General features: G+C 49.0%; 1 protein-coding gene across 2 annotated transcripts; it reads left to right on the forward strand.

The window, feature by feature from the left end:
• Nucleotides 1-950: 950 nt before the first annotated feature.
• MYL2 (myosin light chain 2) lies at nucleotides 951-11,495 on the forward strand. 2 transcript variants are annotated; one of them, XM_033220604.1, is made up of 9 exons: nucleotides 951-1,028; nucleotides 2,929-3,018; nucleotides 3,767-3,768; nucleotides 6,098-6,197; nucleotides 6,634-6,709; nucleotides 8,132-8,236; nucleotides 9,061-9,139; nucleotides 9,240-9,288; nucleotides 11,155-11,493. In XM_033220604.1, exons 1-9 carry the CDS (start codon nucleotides 951-953, stop codon nucleotides 11,251-11,253), a joined length of 678 nt encoding a protein of 225 aa, XP_033076495.1. In that variant the 3' UTR covers nucleotides 11,254-11,493. The 2 variants fall into 2 exon arrangements, with proteins under 2 accessions (XP_033076495.1, XP_033076496.1); XM_033220605.1 differs by lacking the exons at nucleotides 951-1,028; nucleotides 3,767-3,768; nucleotides 6,098-6,197 and adding an exon at nucleotides 1,408-1,598 and having other exon boundaries at nucleotides 11,155-11,495.
• The last annotated feature ends 3,499 nt before the right edge of the window (nucleotides 11,496-14,994 follow it).

Below are 14,994 nucleotides of genomic sequence, written 5' to 3' on the forward strand. Positions count from 1 at the left end.
CCACGCCACCACACCTGGCTACTTTTTGTATTTTTAGTAGAGACAGTTTCATCATGTTGGCCAGGGTGGTCTTGAACTCGTGACTCAAGAGATTCACCCACCTCAGCCTCTCAAAGTGCTGGTATTTCAGGTATAAGCCACTGCACCCAGCAGGAAAGCTGTCTTGAGTAAAAGTATTATATAACAACATCTTGCATTCTGAGAGCAGCTGCTGTTTTCAAGGCCCTCAAAGAGCCTGGACTCGGGAGACAAAGGGGCCTCCAAAGGGGTCCATGCCCAGCTCCATCACTGTGTGACCCTGAGCAGCTCACTTTGCCTCTCTGAGCTTTTGTTTCCTCATTAGTAAAATGGGGGCATGGATGATTAGGTGGTCTCCACCCTCTAGGGTGGCTGGAAAATTGTGTATGGGAGCCATGAGCACATGGTGTCCGGCACGTGCCAGCGCTCAGTCAATGAGATTTGTCATTTCTTCAGTCAACAAAAACTCATTTTTGAGCTGCTGCTGTGTGCGTCACAAGCTGGGAGCTGGGGAGACAGTCAGTGGTGAGGGAAACTGAAGTGATCCCTGCCCTCTGAGCTGACGCTCCACAGGCACCAAACAAAATGAGTGAGTGCACTGCAGGCAGTGTTCAGGACCGCCTCACGCTGTGCAGAGAAACAAAGCCGAGAAGGGAGATCTGAGGGCAGCAGGTGCGTGGCTGTGTTATTTGTTTTGAGACAGGGTCTTGCTCTGTCACCCAGGCTGGAGTGCAGTGGTGTGATTGTGGCTCAGCACAGCCTCAACCTCCTGGACCCAAGTGATCCTCCTGTACCAGCCTCCTGAATAGCTGAGACTATAGGCATGCACCACCATGCGCAGCTAATTGGTTTTTTTTGTTTGTTTGTTTTGTTTTTGTGGGGTTTTTTTTGGGTTTTTGTTAGTTTGTTTTTGTAGAGACAGGCATCTCCCTATGTTACCCAGGCTGCTCTCAAACTCCTGGGCTCAAGTGATCCTCCCACCTCAGCCTCCCACAGTGCCGGGATTTCAGGCATGAGCCACAGTGCCAGCCTTCATGGTTATTTTAAATAGGGTGGATGGGGAGGCGTCACTCAGGAGATGACATCTGAGCAAAGATGCAATGAAGGAGGTGAAGGAAGGAGCCGTGCAATGACTGACGGAAAGGCATTCCAGGTAGAAGGCACACAGGTGCAAAGGCCCTGAGGCCAGATCCAGGCTGATAAAACAGAGCATTTTAGCAGTCTCCTCTCCCTGCCATTTTCTTTCTCAAAATTGACAAGCACAAGTGTCCCCGGCCCAAGTACTGCAGAGAGCGCAGCATCTCTCCCCGTGACCATGACCCAGCTACTGCCTCTTTAACCTTGAATGCCTTTTTGGGGGCTCACGTGTCACCCAGTGGCGAGTGAGCCACCCTTACTTCAGAAGAACGGCATGGGGTGGGGGGGCCTTAGGTGGTGCCCGCCTCACCTATGACTGCCAAAAGCGGTCATAGGGTTATTTTTAAACATGGGGAGGAAGTATTTATTGTTCCCGGGCTGCGGAGAGCTGGGCGGAGTGTGGAATTCTTCTCAGGAGGCAGTGCTGGGTCCCTTCCACCATGGTGAGTACAAGGGCTCCAGGAGGTGATGATGCCGGGTGGGCGAGGAGGGGAAGCCACTACAAGCAAGGGACCAGGGCAGAGGCACAGGAAGGCGGCTCTCAAAGCCTCCAGCCCCTTGTGGAAAAAGCCCCGCTGACTGTGCGCACAGAGGAACCCCAATCAATGCCCCGATAGGCCACAAATAACAGCAGCTCCTGGGGACTCACAAACACAAAATAAGAGAGTTGGCTTTTTTATGGCTTGTCTACTGACCTCTCAAGGAATCAATAACTCCCAGGGCTTGCAAAATGGGATTGAACGCTTTTAAGGATCAAATTGTAATTCTTTTCTCTTGTTCAGGCAGCTGGGAAAAAGAATGTTTTTGTTTTCACCTTTTGAACTTGCAAATTTAAAACCTTTCTTCCTGTGCTATTGGGTTGCGTGTCCCCCTCCTGAAGTGGGCAGCTCCCAAATCAGGGTCAGCGCAGGATGGAGAGTGGTTAGGGGCAGGAACTCTGGAGTCAGAATGCCCAAGTTCAGCTCTCCAAGTTCAACACCCAAGTTCAACTCCAGCTCTGCCTTTTGTGTGTGTGTGGCTGTGCGATCTTGGGCAAGTGACCAAACCTCTCTGAGTCTCAGTTGCCTCCCCTGTAAAATGAGGATGATAATAATAGTATCCACTTGACAGAGCGGTTATGAGAATTAAATAATAATACATACGTAGAGTATTGAAGCATTTGCTGTTATTGAAAGTCAGAGAGAAGGGGGGTGGGGAAGAAAGGTCAACTCGCTCTTCTCTGCCCTGTTGACGTGGTGCAAGGACAGGGCATTCAGAGAGGAGGTTTTGCTGCTGTTTGGATCAAGGGAAAATTGTGGGGTGTGGGGCGCAGTTGGGTTTTAACACCTTGAAGTTTCATTTCATCTTGGCATTCATCATGGCTTAGTGAGCCTGACTTTTCTTTCCCTCCAATCAATTCTCCTTCTGGGCATTACTGAGCTTTTTGTGAAATGCATCGGAACAAAAGCGGCTGGATCCTGCAGGGACGATCTGTAGGTGTGGCCTCCATCCCCAGGGACACACCTGTGGCTTCTCCTAGTTAATGAAGGAGCCACTACAAGATGCACAAACGCTTATGATCCCCTGGGACCAGGGCTCTGGAGAAACTTTATGTCGTGTCCTTTGCTCCCTCCAGCGTCACTGTTTTGAGACCTGAGTGTGGACGCTGTACCCGCATTTCACAGATGGGCAGCTGAGCCCTGCAACAGAGATGAACTCACCCAGAGAAGGGGCCTGACCTAGTTTTTTGACTCCCAGCCTCTCACTCTTTTAATCGATGCTTTTTCCCCCCAGGCACCTAAGAAAGCAAAGAAGAGAGCCGAGGGCGCTAACTCCAACGTGTTCTCCATGTTCGAACAGACCCAAATCCAGGAATTTAAGGAGGTGGGTGCAGCTGTTGAATCATCCACATGGAAGGAAATCCCACCCGTGAGGGAGAATCTTCCTTTTGTTCCATATTCCCAGCAGGGACTTTTCATTAAACGCCTCTGTCCTCCAAACAATCCCAAATTCAGCCTGAATGGATGTGTAAATTTTTAAAAGAAACTGTTTTTAATAACTTCGCTGATTATCAAAGTAAAATATATTCCTTGTTGAAAAATGTGGGAAAATTTTTCAGAAAAGCACAAAAAAGGAAATAAAAACTACCTACAATTCTATTACCCAGAGATAATCAGTTCGCATTTTGGTATATACCCTTCAAGCCATTTTTGTTATCTATGTATATGTGTATTAAACAAAATTATAATCTTCTGTGCCTACTGATTACTACCTGCATTTTTTTCTTTGAGAAATTCACCATTAACATTTCCTATCATGTATTTAAACCATTTTCCTATGGTTAAATATGACATTTGTTTATAATGTTTTACTATTATAAATAACACCTCTTTGCTTGTATCTCTGCTTACTTCTTGGGAGTAAAGTCCTAAAAGCAGAACTGCTGGGTCAAAGGAACTTAAAACAACAACAACAAAAGAACTAAAAACAGGCAGTACTGCTGGTCCAAATTGCCCCCCAAAATCACAGCACTAATTCCTATGCCCAGCAGCCTCAAGAAGAGAGTGCCTTTCCCCACATTTCCATCAACGCTGGGTATTAATAGTCACCAATTTTTTTTTGCCAGTCTGAGAGGTAAAAAGCAGTATCTTCTGGGTTTGAAATGTTACAGTCTTTGATTATTAACCACTAGTCCCGTTTGAAACCCCATAGCATTCGATGGCAATGGACCTCATGAAGAGAACCCAAATACCAATTAGACCAAACTGCACACAGGCTTGGAAGGACAGGCTCAGAATTCATTTTCCAGCAGTCGTGAGGGCTCACACTGACTCATCCACATTACTACCTGGCTGTCCAGAGGGAACTATGCTAAAATGATGCTAAAGAGACCAGTCTGCTTTTGTGTGTGTGTGTGTGTGTGTGTGTGTGTGTGACAGAGTCTGGCTCTGTCACCCAGCCTGGAGTGCAGTGGCACAACCATGGCTCCCTGCAGCTTCAACCTCCCAGATTAATCAATCTTCCCACCTCAGCCTCCTGAGTAGCTGGGACCACCGGTATACACCACCATACCCAGTTAATTTTTGTGATTTTTGTAAAGATTGAGTCCCCCTGTGTTGCCCAGGCTGGTCTCAAACTCCTGGGCTCAAGCTATTCTCCTGCCTTGACCTCCCAAAGTGCTGGGATTACAGGCATGAGCCACTACACCCTGCCCTAGTGTGCTTTATATCAAAGGGGAAACCATTCGAGGCTTCCAAACAGGAAATGAACAGTTGTACCTTTTGTCCTCACTAACATTCAGATTGCAGGAATGCTGTGTCCCATAGGGAAAGAGAAATTCCTGAGACAAGTGTCATATCTGAACTTGAGATAGTCACCTTCCAGGGAGAAAGCTACACCTGCCTCTTTTCCCAACCTCCGGAATCAGCTGCGGGGAGTGTGGGCAGGGGATGCAAAGAGCTCAAAACACGTAGAGAGGATTCCCCATTTGGTTTTGTTTGTTTGTTTGTTTGTTTGTCTGAGTAAATGGGATTACAGGTACTCACCATCATGCCTGGCTAATTTTTTTGTATTTTTACTAGAGACAGGGTTTCACTGTGTTAGCCAGGCTGGTCTCAAACTCCCAGCCTCAAGTGATCCTTCTGCCTTGGCCTCCAAAGTGCTGGGATTACAGGCATGAGCCACTGCACCTGGCCTAAAGCTATTATTTTTTTTTTTTTTTTTTGAGACGGAGTCTCGCTCTGTCGCCCGGGCTGGAGTGCAGTGGCCGGATCTCAGCTCACTGCAAGCTCCGCCTCCCGGGTTCACGCCATTCTCCTGCCTCAGCCTCCCAAGTAGCTGGGACTACAGGCGCCCGCCATCTCGCCCGGCTAGTTTTTTGTATTTTTAGTAGAGACGGGGTTTCACTGTGTTAGCCAGGATGGTCTCGATCTCCTGACCTCGTGATCCGCCCGTCTCGGCCTCCCAAAGTGCTGGGATTACAGGCTTGAGCCACCGCGCCCGGCCTATTATTTTTTTAAAAAGCTAAAAACTGGTGTCTCATCCGGCCTCCCTACTCCCTAGCCTGCCCTGTCTGTAAAATGGGACCAGTAATCTGTGTCAGCTGGCGGCCAGGGAGGTTCTCAGAACTTTATAAATGCCCAAGTATTTCACAAATGAGGAACCATGGGCCAGGCATAGTGGCTCACACATGTAATCCCAGCACTTTGGGAGGCCGAGGTGGGCAGATCACTTGAGATCAGGAGTTTGAGACCAGCCTGGCCAACATGGTGAAACCCTGACTCTACTAAACAAAAATAAGCTGGGCATTGGTGGTGCGTGTCTACAGTCCCAGTTACTCGGGTGGCTGAGGCAGGAGAATCACTTGAACCCGGGAGGTGGAGGTTGCAGTGAGTCGAGATCGCACCAGATTGCATTGCAGCCTGGGCGACATAGCAAGACTCTTTCTCATAAATAGCTTTATAGAGGTATAATTTGCATACCATAAAATTCATCTTTTAAGTGTGCTGTTTTGTGGTTTGTAGTATACTCACAAAGTTGTGCAACCATCACCACTACCTACTTTCAGAATATTTCCATCACCCCAGAAAGAAACCTCATACCCATTAGCAGTCACTTCCTGCTCCTCCCTCTCCCACCAGCCCCTGGCAACCACTAATCCATTTTCTGTCTCCATGAATTTCCTGTTCTGGACATTTCATAGAAATTGAATCGTACAATACATGGTATTTGTGTCAGACTTCTTTCACATATGTTTTAAGGCTCATCCATGCTGTAATCTTTGTAGGAATTTCCTTCCTTTTTACGGCTGAATAATATTCCATTGTATGGACAGACCACATTTGGTTTATCCATTCATCAGCTGATGGACATGTAGGTTGTTTTCAGTTTTGGGCTACTGTGAACAATGCTGTTATACACATTTGTGTTCAGGTTGTTTTTGTTTTTGTTTTCCAAGATGGAGTCTTGCTCTGTCATCCAGGTTGGAGTTCAGTGGCATGATCTCAGCTCACTGCAAGCCCCGCCTCCCGGGTTCAAGCAATTCTCCTGCCTCAGCCTCCCGAGTAGCTAGGATTACAGGCATGTGCCACCATGCCTGGCTAATTTTTCTATTTTTCATGGAGATGGGGTTTCACCACGTTGGCCAGGCTGGTCTTGAACTCCCGACCTCAAGTGACCCACCAGCCTAGGCCTCCCAAAGTGCTGGGATTACAGGCATGAGCCACCATGCCCAGCCTTGTGTACAGGCTTTTATGTGGACATGTTTTCAATTCTCTTGGGTATATATCGAGCAGTGGAATGTCTGGGTCATATGATAACACGAGGCCTAACATTTTGAAGAAATTGTTGGATTATCTTCAATTGTTGACTTTTGATCTGAGGTCCTGCAATGATCTTTGAAGATCCCAGAATCCACTCCTGCCAAGTCCTTGGCCCAACCTCTTGGTCAACTCTGCCAGTTTCTCCCAGGCTGAGCTGCCAATCACTTCCCTTCCACAGGCCTTCACTATCATGGACCAGAACAGGGATGGCTTCATCGACAAGAACGATCTGAGAGACACCTTTGCTGCCCTTGGTATGTCGCCCCCTCTAGCCCTGCGGGAGGGTCTCTTTATCTCACATCCATGAGGAGCACGAGGTGGGACCATCAGAAAAGCCCAAGATGGTGTCATTTCCCAAAGAAACAACTCCACCACAACTGTTCTTTAAGACAAATTTCAGGGGATGGGAAAGAAGTGTCTCGTCTTTGAGTGTCTTCAGGTATCTTTTTTCTCTTGAAATAACTTTTTTGTGTGATTTTGAATGCAATGTCAGCTGACAACAGAAAATGGGGGAAAATGCAGAAAAGTATAAAGGAGAAAATGACATCACCCAGAAGGTCATATTCCACTGTGAACATTCCAGTGTCTTTCCTCTAAGTCTTTCTAGACATGTCTGTTAGGTTTGGGTTCTAGTTTTTTAAATTATTGGACTCATTCTCTTTTGAATTCATCTTCTAAATGTATCATCTCAACAGTGTGAGCACGAGTACATGGAGTTTCTTCAAAATATACATGTCTAATCTGCTACCCACCACCACCACTTACTCCTGACCTTAAAACTCAGGGCAACCATACACAGCTGTGCAGACAGTGCACTGCACAATTCTACAGGGAGCTATTCACATTTGTAGTGAGTGTAGCTTTTTATACTTAAAACATACATTGGTTTAAAAAGTGACAGATTTTTCTTGTTTGCACAAAGGTAGGCTTGTGGCAGGACTAGAGCAGGTAAATCAGAACCTCTAAGGCTGTGGGTTACAGCAGGTTTAACTTGAAAAAATTCCCTCACGTGATCCTGATCTGTCTCTCCTGCCTCCAACTGTGAAGGGCTAATTTACAATACGAGCCTTTCCCATTTGAGTGAAAATTGAAAATATCTGCATCAAATGTTCCAGGTTCTGAAGACACTGTTTTAAATATAACGAACCGGCTGGCATGGTGGCTCACACCTGTAATCCCAGCAGTTTGGGAGGCGGAGGCTGGAAGATCACTTGAGCCCAGCACTTCAAGACCTGCCTGGGCAACATGACAAAACCCTGTCTCTCCAAAAACTACAAAAATTAGCCAGGCACGGTGGCATGCACCTGCAATCCCAGCTACTTGGGAGGCTGCGGCACGAAAATCGCTTGAACCTGGGAGACGGAGGTTACAGTGAGTCGAGATTGTACCACTGCACTCCAGCCTGGGTGACAGAGCCAGACCCTGTCTCAAAGAAAAATAAATAAATAATGAACCCCTTCCCACATCAGATGTTAGGGTTGCTTCCAGTCATTTGGTTATTATAAATAGCACTATAAAGAACATCTTCTCACATAAGATCTTTGCCTCCATCCTCCCCATCTCCGATTATTTCTAGACTAGATTTCTTGAAGTGGAATCCCAGGAGCCAACGGCAGTGTCCTAATGGCTCTTTCTCCCCCAGCTCCGAGTCCCTGAGTGTGTGTTTATCACCCTAGGGCGTGTGAACGTGAAAAATGAAGAAATTGATGAAATGATCAAGGAGGCTCCGGGTCCAATTAACTTTACTGTGTTCCTCACAATGTTTGGGGAGAAACTTAAGGGTAAGGTCGTGTGTGTGTGTCTCTATGTTTCTTTGGGGGGCTGGCAGAAGATGGTTAACTTTAAAAGAGATAAAGCACCATTGGAAAAAAATAATGAAAACAGCAACTTGGCTGGGTGCAGTGGCTGATGCCTGTAATCCCAGCACTTTCAGAGGCCGAAGTGGGTTGATCACTTGAGGCCAGGAGTTCAAGACCAGCCTGGCCAACATGGTGAAACCCCATCTCTACTAAAAACACACAAAAAATTAGCGGGCATGGTGGTGTACACCTGTGGTCCCAGGTACTCAGGAGGCTGAGGCAGGAGAATCCCTTGAACCGGGATGGCGGAAGTTGCAGTGGGCTGAGATTGTGCCACTGCACTCCAACTTGGGTAACAAAGTGAAACTCTGTCTCAAAACAAAACACAGCAACTAACATTGCTCCAGGACTTAACCTAAGTCAGACCTCATGCTAACCACTTTATACGCATTACCCCACTTAATAGCAACTAGGAGGTACGCTCTATTCTTATCCTCAGTTTACAGATGGGGAACTGAGACTAAGAGACAGAAAGTCACTTGTCTGAGGCCACACAGCTAGCAAGGGCCAGAGTTAAGATTCGAATCCCAGGCTTTCGAATCTAGATGATGTTTGGCCTTGGGTTCTCAGCCTTCTCTTTCAAAATACAGAGGCTCAGTGATCAGATGAAGGCAGGGTATTTTTCCTCCATGCAAAGCAGCCTTGCTCTGGCCCCTTCATCTCCGGGGGAACTTCGGCCCAGCTGCCTGGGGTGCCAGTGGTTCCCAGCCACCCCCAGTACATGTAACCCCTGTGTTCCGTTTCAGGAGCGGACCCTGAGGAAACCATACTCAACGCATTCAAAGTGTTTGACCCTGAAGGCAAAGGGGTGTTGAAGGCTGATTAGTGAGTGGGGTCTGTGGGGAGTAGGGGGGTTCCCTGCTTGCCCCCCTGCCCCACTACACACGCACAACTGACATCAACACCTGCTTTCCTCTCTCTGCAGCGTTCGGGACATGCTGACCACGCAGGCGGAGAGGTTTTCCAAGGACGAGGTAATGGGGTCCTTCAAGCACTCCCTGTACCCCAGTTCCTGGGTTCTCCCTCTGGGGGGCTCCATCTCCCCCTCTTGTCTAAAGCACCCCTGACCCCACACTGACAGGGAACCAGCTATCGTCTTCCGAGCCCTGGACTCATTTCATTCTCTGCCACCCTATGAGGTAGGGACTAGCATAACTCCCATTTTACAGATGGGCAAACTGAGACCCAGGGAAGTAAAGTCACTTTAAAATAACAACAATCACACCTGTAATCCCAGCACTTTGGGAGGCCGAGGCAGGAGGATCACTTGAGGCCAGGAGTTTGAGACCAGCCTGGCCAACATGATGAAACCCTGCCTCTACTAAAAATACAAAAATTAGCTGGGCATGGTGGTGGACGCCTGTATTTCCAGTCACTCAGGAGGCTGAGGCACAGCACGAGAATCGCTTGAACCAGGGAGGCAGAGGTTGCAGTGAACCGAGATCATGCCACTGCACTCCAGTCTGGGCAAGAGAGCAAGACTCCATCTCAAAAATAAAATAAAATAAGATAACAAAACTAATAGTAAATGCCAGGACCTGGATTCAAACCTAGGTCTATGTGACTGCAGGTTCTGCCTTCCTCACGATGCATAGAGACCTGCTTAGAACATGAAATTATTGTGGCGTGAAGGGCTGCCACATACTGTCATGTGAGTTGTGCACTGAACAACTCACAGACTGTGTATTTGTTGCAACAGCTTTCCAGAACTGGCAGTAAACTGTCTGGTAATAATTTTTTTTTAACTCAGTGACCTTTTCCTGGCAGATGCGGTAGTGAGTTTGGTAGAAGGGGCATTTTTGCTAATTTGTCAAAACTTCTGTATGAGCAAGCAATGGTGCCGTCAACCTTATTAGTGAACCTTAATGAGTGATTTTAAATGCCCCCTCATAGCCTCACAGGCCTCTCTCCATCAAGTTCCACATTTTACTAAAAATTGTATGTAGATTTCCCCTCCCCAAAAATTCAAGCAGCTAAAAGGGCTGCCTTCACCTTCCACCTGCTGTGGGCTTTGAACAAGCTCCTTAACCTCACTGCACCTCAATTTCCTCATCTGTAAAGTGGGAATGATAATAGAAGCTACCTCATAGGAGACTGCAAGGATTTGACACGTTAATGTGGGGAAAGTGTGAACTTGTGGCAAGGGCAATACAAGTGCTGGCTATGAATAGCCAGTATAGTTTTAAAAAAATAACTAGCCAATGCTTTTTAAATGGGGAAAGTTTGTGTAAAAACAAAAATCTAGATTTCTGACACCCTGGTTCCTGTGGCCACCTTCATGTCACCTTTTTAGATTGCCATGTGTCTCCATTTAGCCACAGGACCTATCCTGCTCCCTTAAATCACCTGCCTGGCCCCTTGGAACTCTTGAGTTTGTGATCCTGGTTGAAGGCTGGGTTTCCAGGGACATCTCTGCATGATGTTTACTTGGGAGGGCCCCTGAGGTCAGGGAAGAACAGGGAAGGGCAAGGAAGGAAAAGTGCATGAAGGAAGAAGTTGAGCCAAGATTCAGGCCCAAAGATCAGCACCGCTGACTCCCCAGGGCGGGAGCTCATTCACTAGCTCTCCTGGGAGGCACCAAGTTGGGTGAGATGGCTGTGCCTTTATACCCCCACACCAATCGCATCCACTGGCTGTGGGCTGCCCCAGAAAGGGCATGACCTTGGGTGAGGGGGCCCTGCAGCAGCTGGGGAAGTCCTTCTCTGGAGGACCCTCTGAGTGGCCCATGTTCCCATCCCCCACCCCAGCTACCCGTCCACTCAGGCCCCGCCCACAACCCCCCACCCTCTGTCTCAGTTCCCCTCCCCTCATCCTCAGCATGTCTTGCTGGCTCATTGCAGATTGACCAGATGTTCGCCGCCTTCCCCCCTGACGTGACTGGCAACTTGAACTACAAGAACCTGGTGCACATCATCACCCACGGAGAAGAGAAGGACTAGGAGGGGGCTGGCTGCTGTGCCCTGGGCTCAGTCTTTGCAGAGTGGTCCGTGCCCTCATCTCTCTCCCCCGAGTACTGCCTCTGTCCCCACCTTGTCTGTTAGCTGTGTGGCTGCCCCATTTATCCAACTCCATCTTCTTTGCAGCCTGGGTGGCTACAGATAACCTCATGGCCGCACACCCTACAGATGGAAATCCATCCAGAGGCCGTGTTCCAATAAACAGGAGGTTGTGTATTTGGTCATGACATTTCTCTGACAGATAGTGCCTTGAGTAAGGAAGGCAAAAGCAGATGAGCTAGTGACAGCCTTGCAGTCATTATTGAATCTTGGTGACTCTTTATTTAAGGTAGACCTTTGCAGCCACTCAAAACTGTTTCTATTAAGGACCATGTTTTACTGGAATGTTACCTGGATGACCACAGCCCTCTCTTCCAAAGAGCTCAAGCATTTAGAGGGCCTTGCTTCCATGACATCCTTCCCTTAGGATGCCATCGGAATGCCTCTCCTGCCAGTGACAGTGACAAGAAGGAAGTGGCCTGACACATGGTAGGAACATAGCTCCTTCAACAGTAATCACACCTACCAATCCTAAGAGAGTGATTTCTAGTTTCAGATAAAGTAGAAGTTGTCTGTACTTCTTCCCTAGCAAACTAGGGGAGTGATACTGACTTCTGACCCTGTCTGGGGCCCAGGCCTGGATGTGAGTTGACCCTTGATTTTGAGTGACCACAGTCATGGTTGAAGCATTCAGGTCTATTATGGCTGGAAGATTCCCAATGTAAGAAACAAATAGGGCCACGTGTGGTGGCTCATCCCTGTGATGCCTGCACTTTGAGAGGCTGAGGCAGGAGGATCACTTGAGCCCAAAAGTTTGAGACCAGCCTAGGCAACATAGTGAGATCCAATCTCTACAAAAAATAAATAGCCAGGCATAGTGGTGTGCACCTGTGGTCTCAGCTACCCAGGAGGCTGAGGTGGGAGGATCGCTTGAGCCCAGGAGGTTGAGGCTGCCGTGAACTGCACTCCAGCCTGGGTGGCAGAGTGAGACTCTGTCTCTTAGAAAAGGAAAAAGAAAAAAAAAAAAAGAAAAAGAAATAGGTTCAAATAACTAAGAAGTCCAAGGGCTTCAGGCACAGTTGTATCCAGGAGCCCAGGCAGTGCCCTCAGAGGCTGGGGAGCCCTCTGTTTCCTGTCATGTTGCTCTGCTCTCGGCAGTGGCAAAATAATTAAGAGCAGTTCCTGCCCCCTTTCCAGCCCCTTAGCAATCCTAGAAGAGCGTACTCCTCTCTCTCCCAACTCCACACAAACCTCAGAACAGGGCCTCGTGGGATCCCTCTGGGGCACCTGACCCCTGAACCAATCACCATGGACTGGCAAAGGCAGTGCTCTGATGGATGGACAGGCCTGGTTCAACTGATCAGCCCTGTGCTGGGGTTGAAATCAGAGCCCTCCTGAACCATATGGCCTGGAGATGGGAGGGAAGATTCCCCGGAGGAAAACCCGAGAAGCAGCAGGGAGTGGACTTCAGGCACTTCAAGTTTTCAAGAGAATTCCAAGAACCCTCCCAGCACTTTGGGAGGTCGCGTCGGGCGGGTCGCTTGAGTTCAGGAGCTCGAGACCAGCTTGGCTAAAATGGCAAAACCCCGTCTCCACCAAGAATGCAAAAATTAACTGGGCATGGTGGCACACGCCTGTAATCCCAGCTACTCAGTAGGCTGAGGCAAGAGAATCACTTGAACCCGGAAGGAGGAGGTTGCAGTGAGCTGAGATCACTCCAGCCTGGGCGACAGAGCCAAACTCCGTCTCAAAAGAAAAAAGAGAGGCCGGGCGCGGTGGCTCAAACCTATAATCCAGCACTTTGGGAGGCCGAGACGGGCAGATCACGAGGTCAGGAGATGGAGACCATCCTGGCTAACACAGTGAAACCCCGTCTCTACTAAAAAATACAAAAAACTAGCCGGGCGAGGTGGCGGGCACCTGTAGTCCCAGCTACTTGGGAGGCTGAGGCAGGAGAATGGCGTAAACCCGGGAGGCGGAGCTTGCAGTGAGCTGAGATCCGGCCACTGCCCTCCAGCCCGGGCGACAGAGCGAGACTCTGTCTCAAAAAAAAAAAAGAAAAAAGAGAGAATCCCAAGAACCTAAGAACGCAGCCCAAGCCAATGACATGATGGGAACAAGCTGAAATTTGGTGAGAGAGTGGAGCTGGGGTCACAGTGAAGGCAGGAGGGCCCAGGAGGCCAGAGGAGCCAGTTAGGGACAGTCCTCAAGGCTTGACAATGGCAACAGTGCCACCCGTGGCAGGAGCTCAGGGCTGAGCCAGTGACAGGATGAACGAAACTGTCTCCTGGCTGCAGAGACCTGGGGCCCCTTTCAAAGCAGGCTGCGTGGGCAGGGACCCAGGGGAGTCATGGCCCCACCCCATGACCCAGGACACCCCACATCCACACCCTGTGGTGACCCTTGCCCCTCACAGCCTCCCTGCACTCCAGAGTCAGTCCAGGCTGAGAGCCTCATACCCGGGCTCCTGTGGTCAGAGATGCAGTCTGGCACCAAGAAGGCGGGACTCAAGACACTCCAGGGCAGTGCGTGGTTCTGGGCAAGACACTCTGCACTCAGCTCTGCAGTGATATGCTCACCCACGACAGACACACGCAGAGACAGAGACATGCAGAGACACACAGAGAGATACAGAGATGCACACAGATACACAGTGAGCTGAGATCACACCACTCACTGAGCTGAGATCACTCCAGCCTGGGTGACAGAGCCAAATTCTGTCTCAAAAAAAAAAAAAAGAAGAAGAAAGAGAATCCCAAGAACAGGAACAGACATGCAGAGACACACAGAACACACAGAGACAGAGACGCAGGGACATACAGAGATGCAGAGATACAGAGACACACACAAATACAGACATGCAGAGACACACAGACAGGGACACACAGAGACATACAGAGACACACACAGAGATATAGAGATGCACACAGATCCAGACATGCAGAGACACACAGAGACAGAAACAGACATACAGAGACATACAAAGAGATACAGAGACACATAAATACACACAGAGACACACAGATACAGACACACAGAGACATACAGAGACACACTCAGGTGCAGACATGCAGAGACACACAGAGACAGAGACACAGACAGAGATGCACACAGATACAGACACGCAGAGACACACAGAGACACACAGAGACAGAGACAGAGGCATACAGAGATGCACACAGATTCTGAGATACACACAGGTACACACATATATGGACACACAGAGACACACTCAGATACACAGAGATACAGACACACAGACATATATACAGACATACAGATACAAACACACAGAGACACAGACTCAGAAAGACAGATCTACACACATGTACACACAGACACACCCACAGAAGCAGATCCAGCATGCCCCCAGCTCCCACTTCCCATCTGCAAGTGTTTGCCACACCTCGGGTGGCCAGCGGTGTCTCAGGATCCACACTCTGGCTCCAGCATGGCCCCTCCCCCGGGCTAGCCCGTTACACCTGGTGGACCGCATCTGCATCTGTGTCTCTGCATGTCTGGGGGTGGCCTGTGTTGGTCTCCAGCTCAGAGGTGTCCAGGGGCCTTCATGGCCTCACACGGTTCCCACCCCCGTTCCCGCTTTTACTTCTCACTCCTCAGTCCCAGCCCAGAGGTGGCCCCAGCACCCAAAGCCCTTAGTAATGCGTGTGACAGGCATGAGGC

The sequence above is a fragment of the Trachypithecus francoisi genome, unplaced genomic scaffold, assembly GCF_009764315.1.
Source record: "Trachypithecus francoisi isolate TF-2019V2 unplaced genomic scaffold, Tfra_2.0 Lachesis_group11, whole genome shotgun sequence".
Taxonomy (NCBI): domain Eukaryota; kingdom Metazoa; phylum Chordata; class Mammalia; order Primates; family Cercopithecidae; genus Trachypithecus; species Trachypithecus francoisi.

Coding starts and splice junctions, on each gene's coding strand:
- MYL2 (XM_033220604.1), top strand. CDS start 951: ATGTTACCCAGGCTGCTCTCAAACTCCTGGGCTCAAGTGATCCTCCCA. Junction 6,198..6,633: donor CTCCTGCCTCAGCCTCCCGA/GTAGCTAGGATT, acceptor TCCCTTCCACAG/GCCTTCACTATCATGGACCA. Junction 9,289..11,154: donor AGAGGTTTTCCAAGGACGAG/GTAATGGGGTCC, acceptor GGCTCATTGCAG/ATTGACCAGATGTTCGCCGC.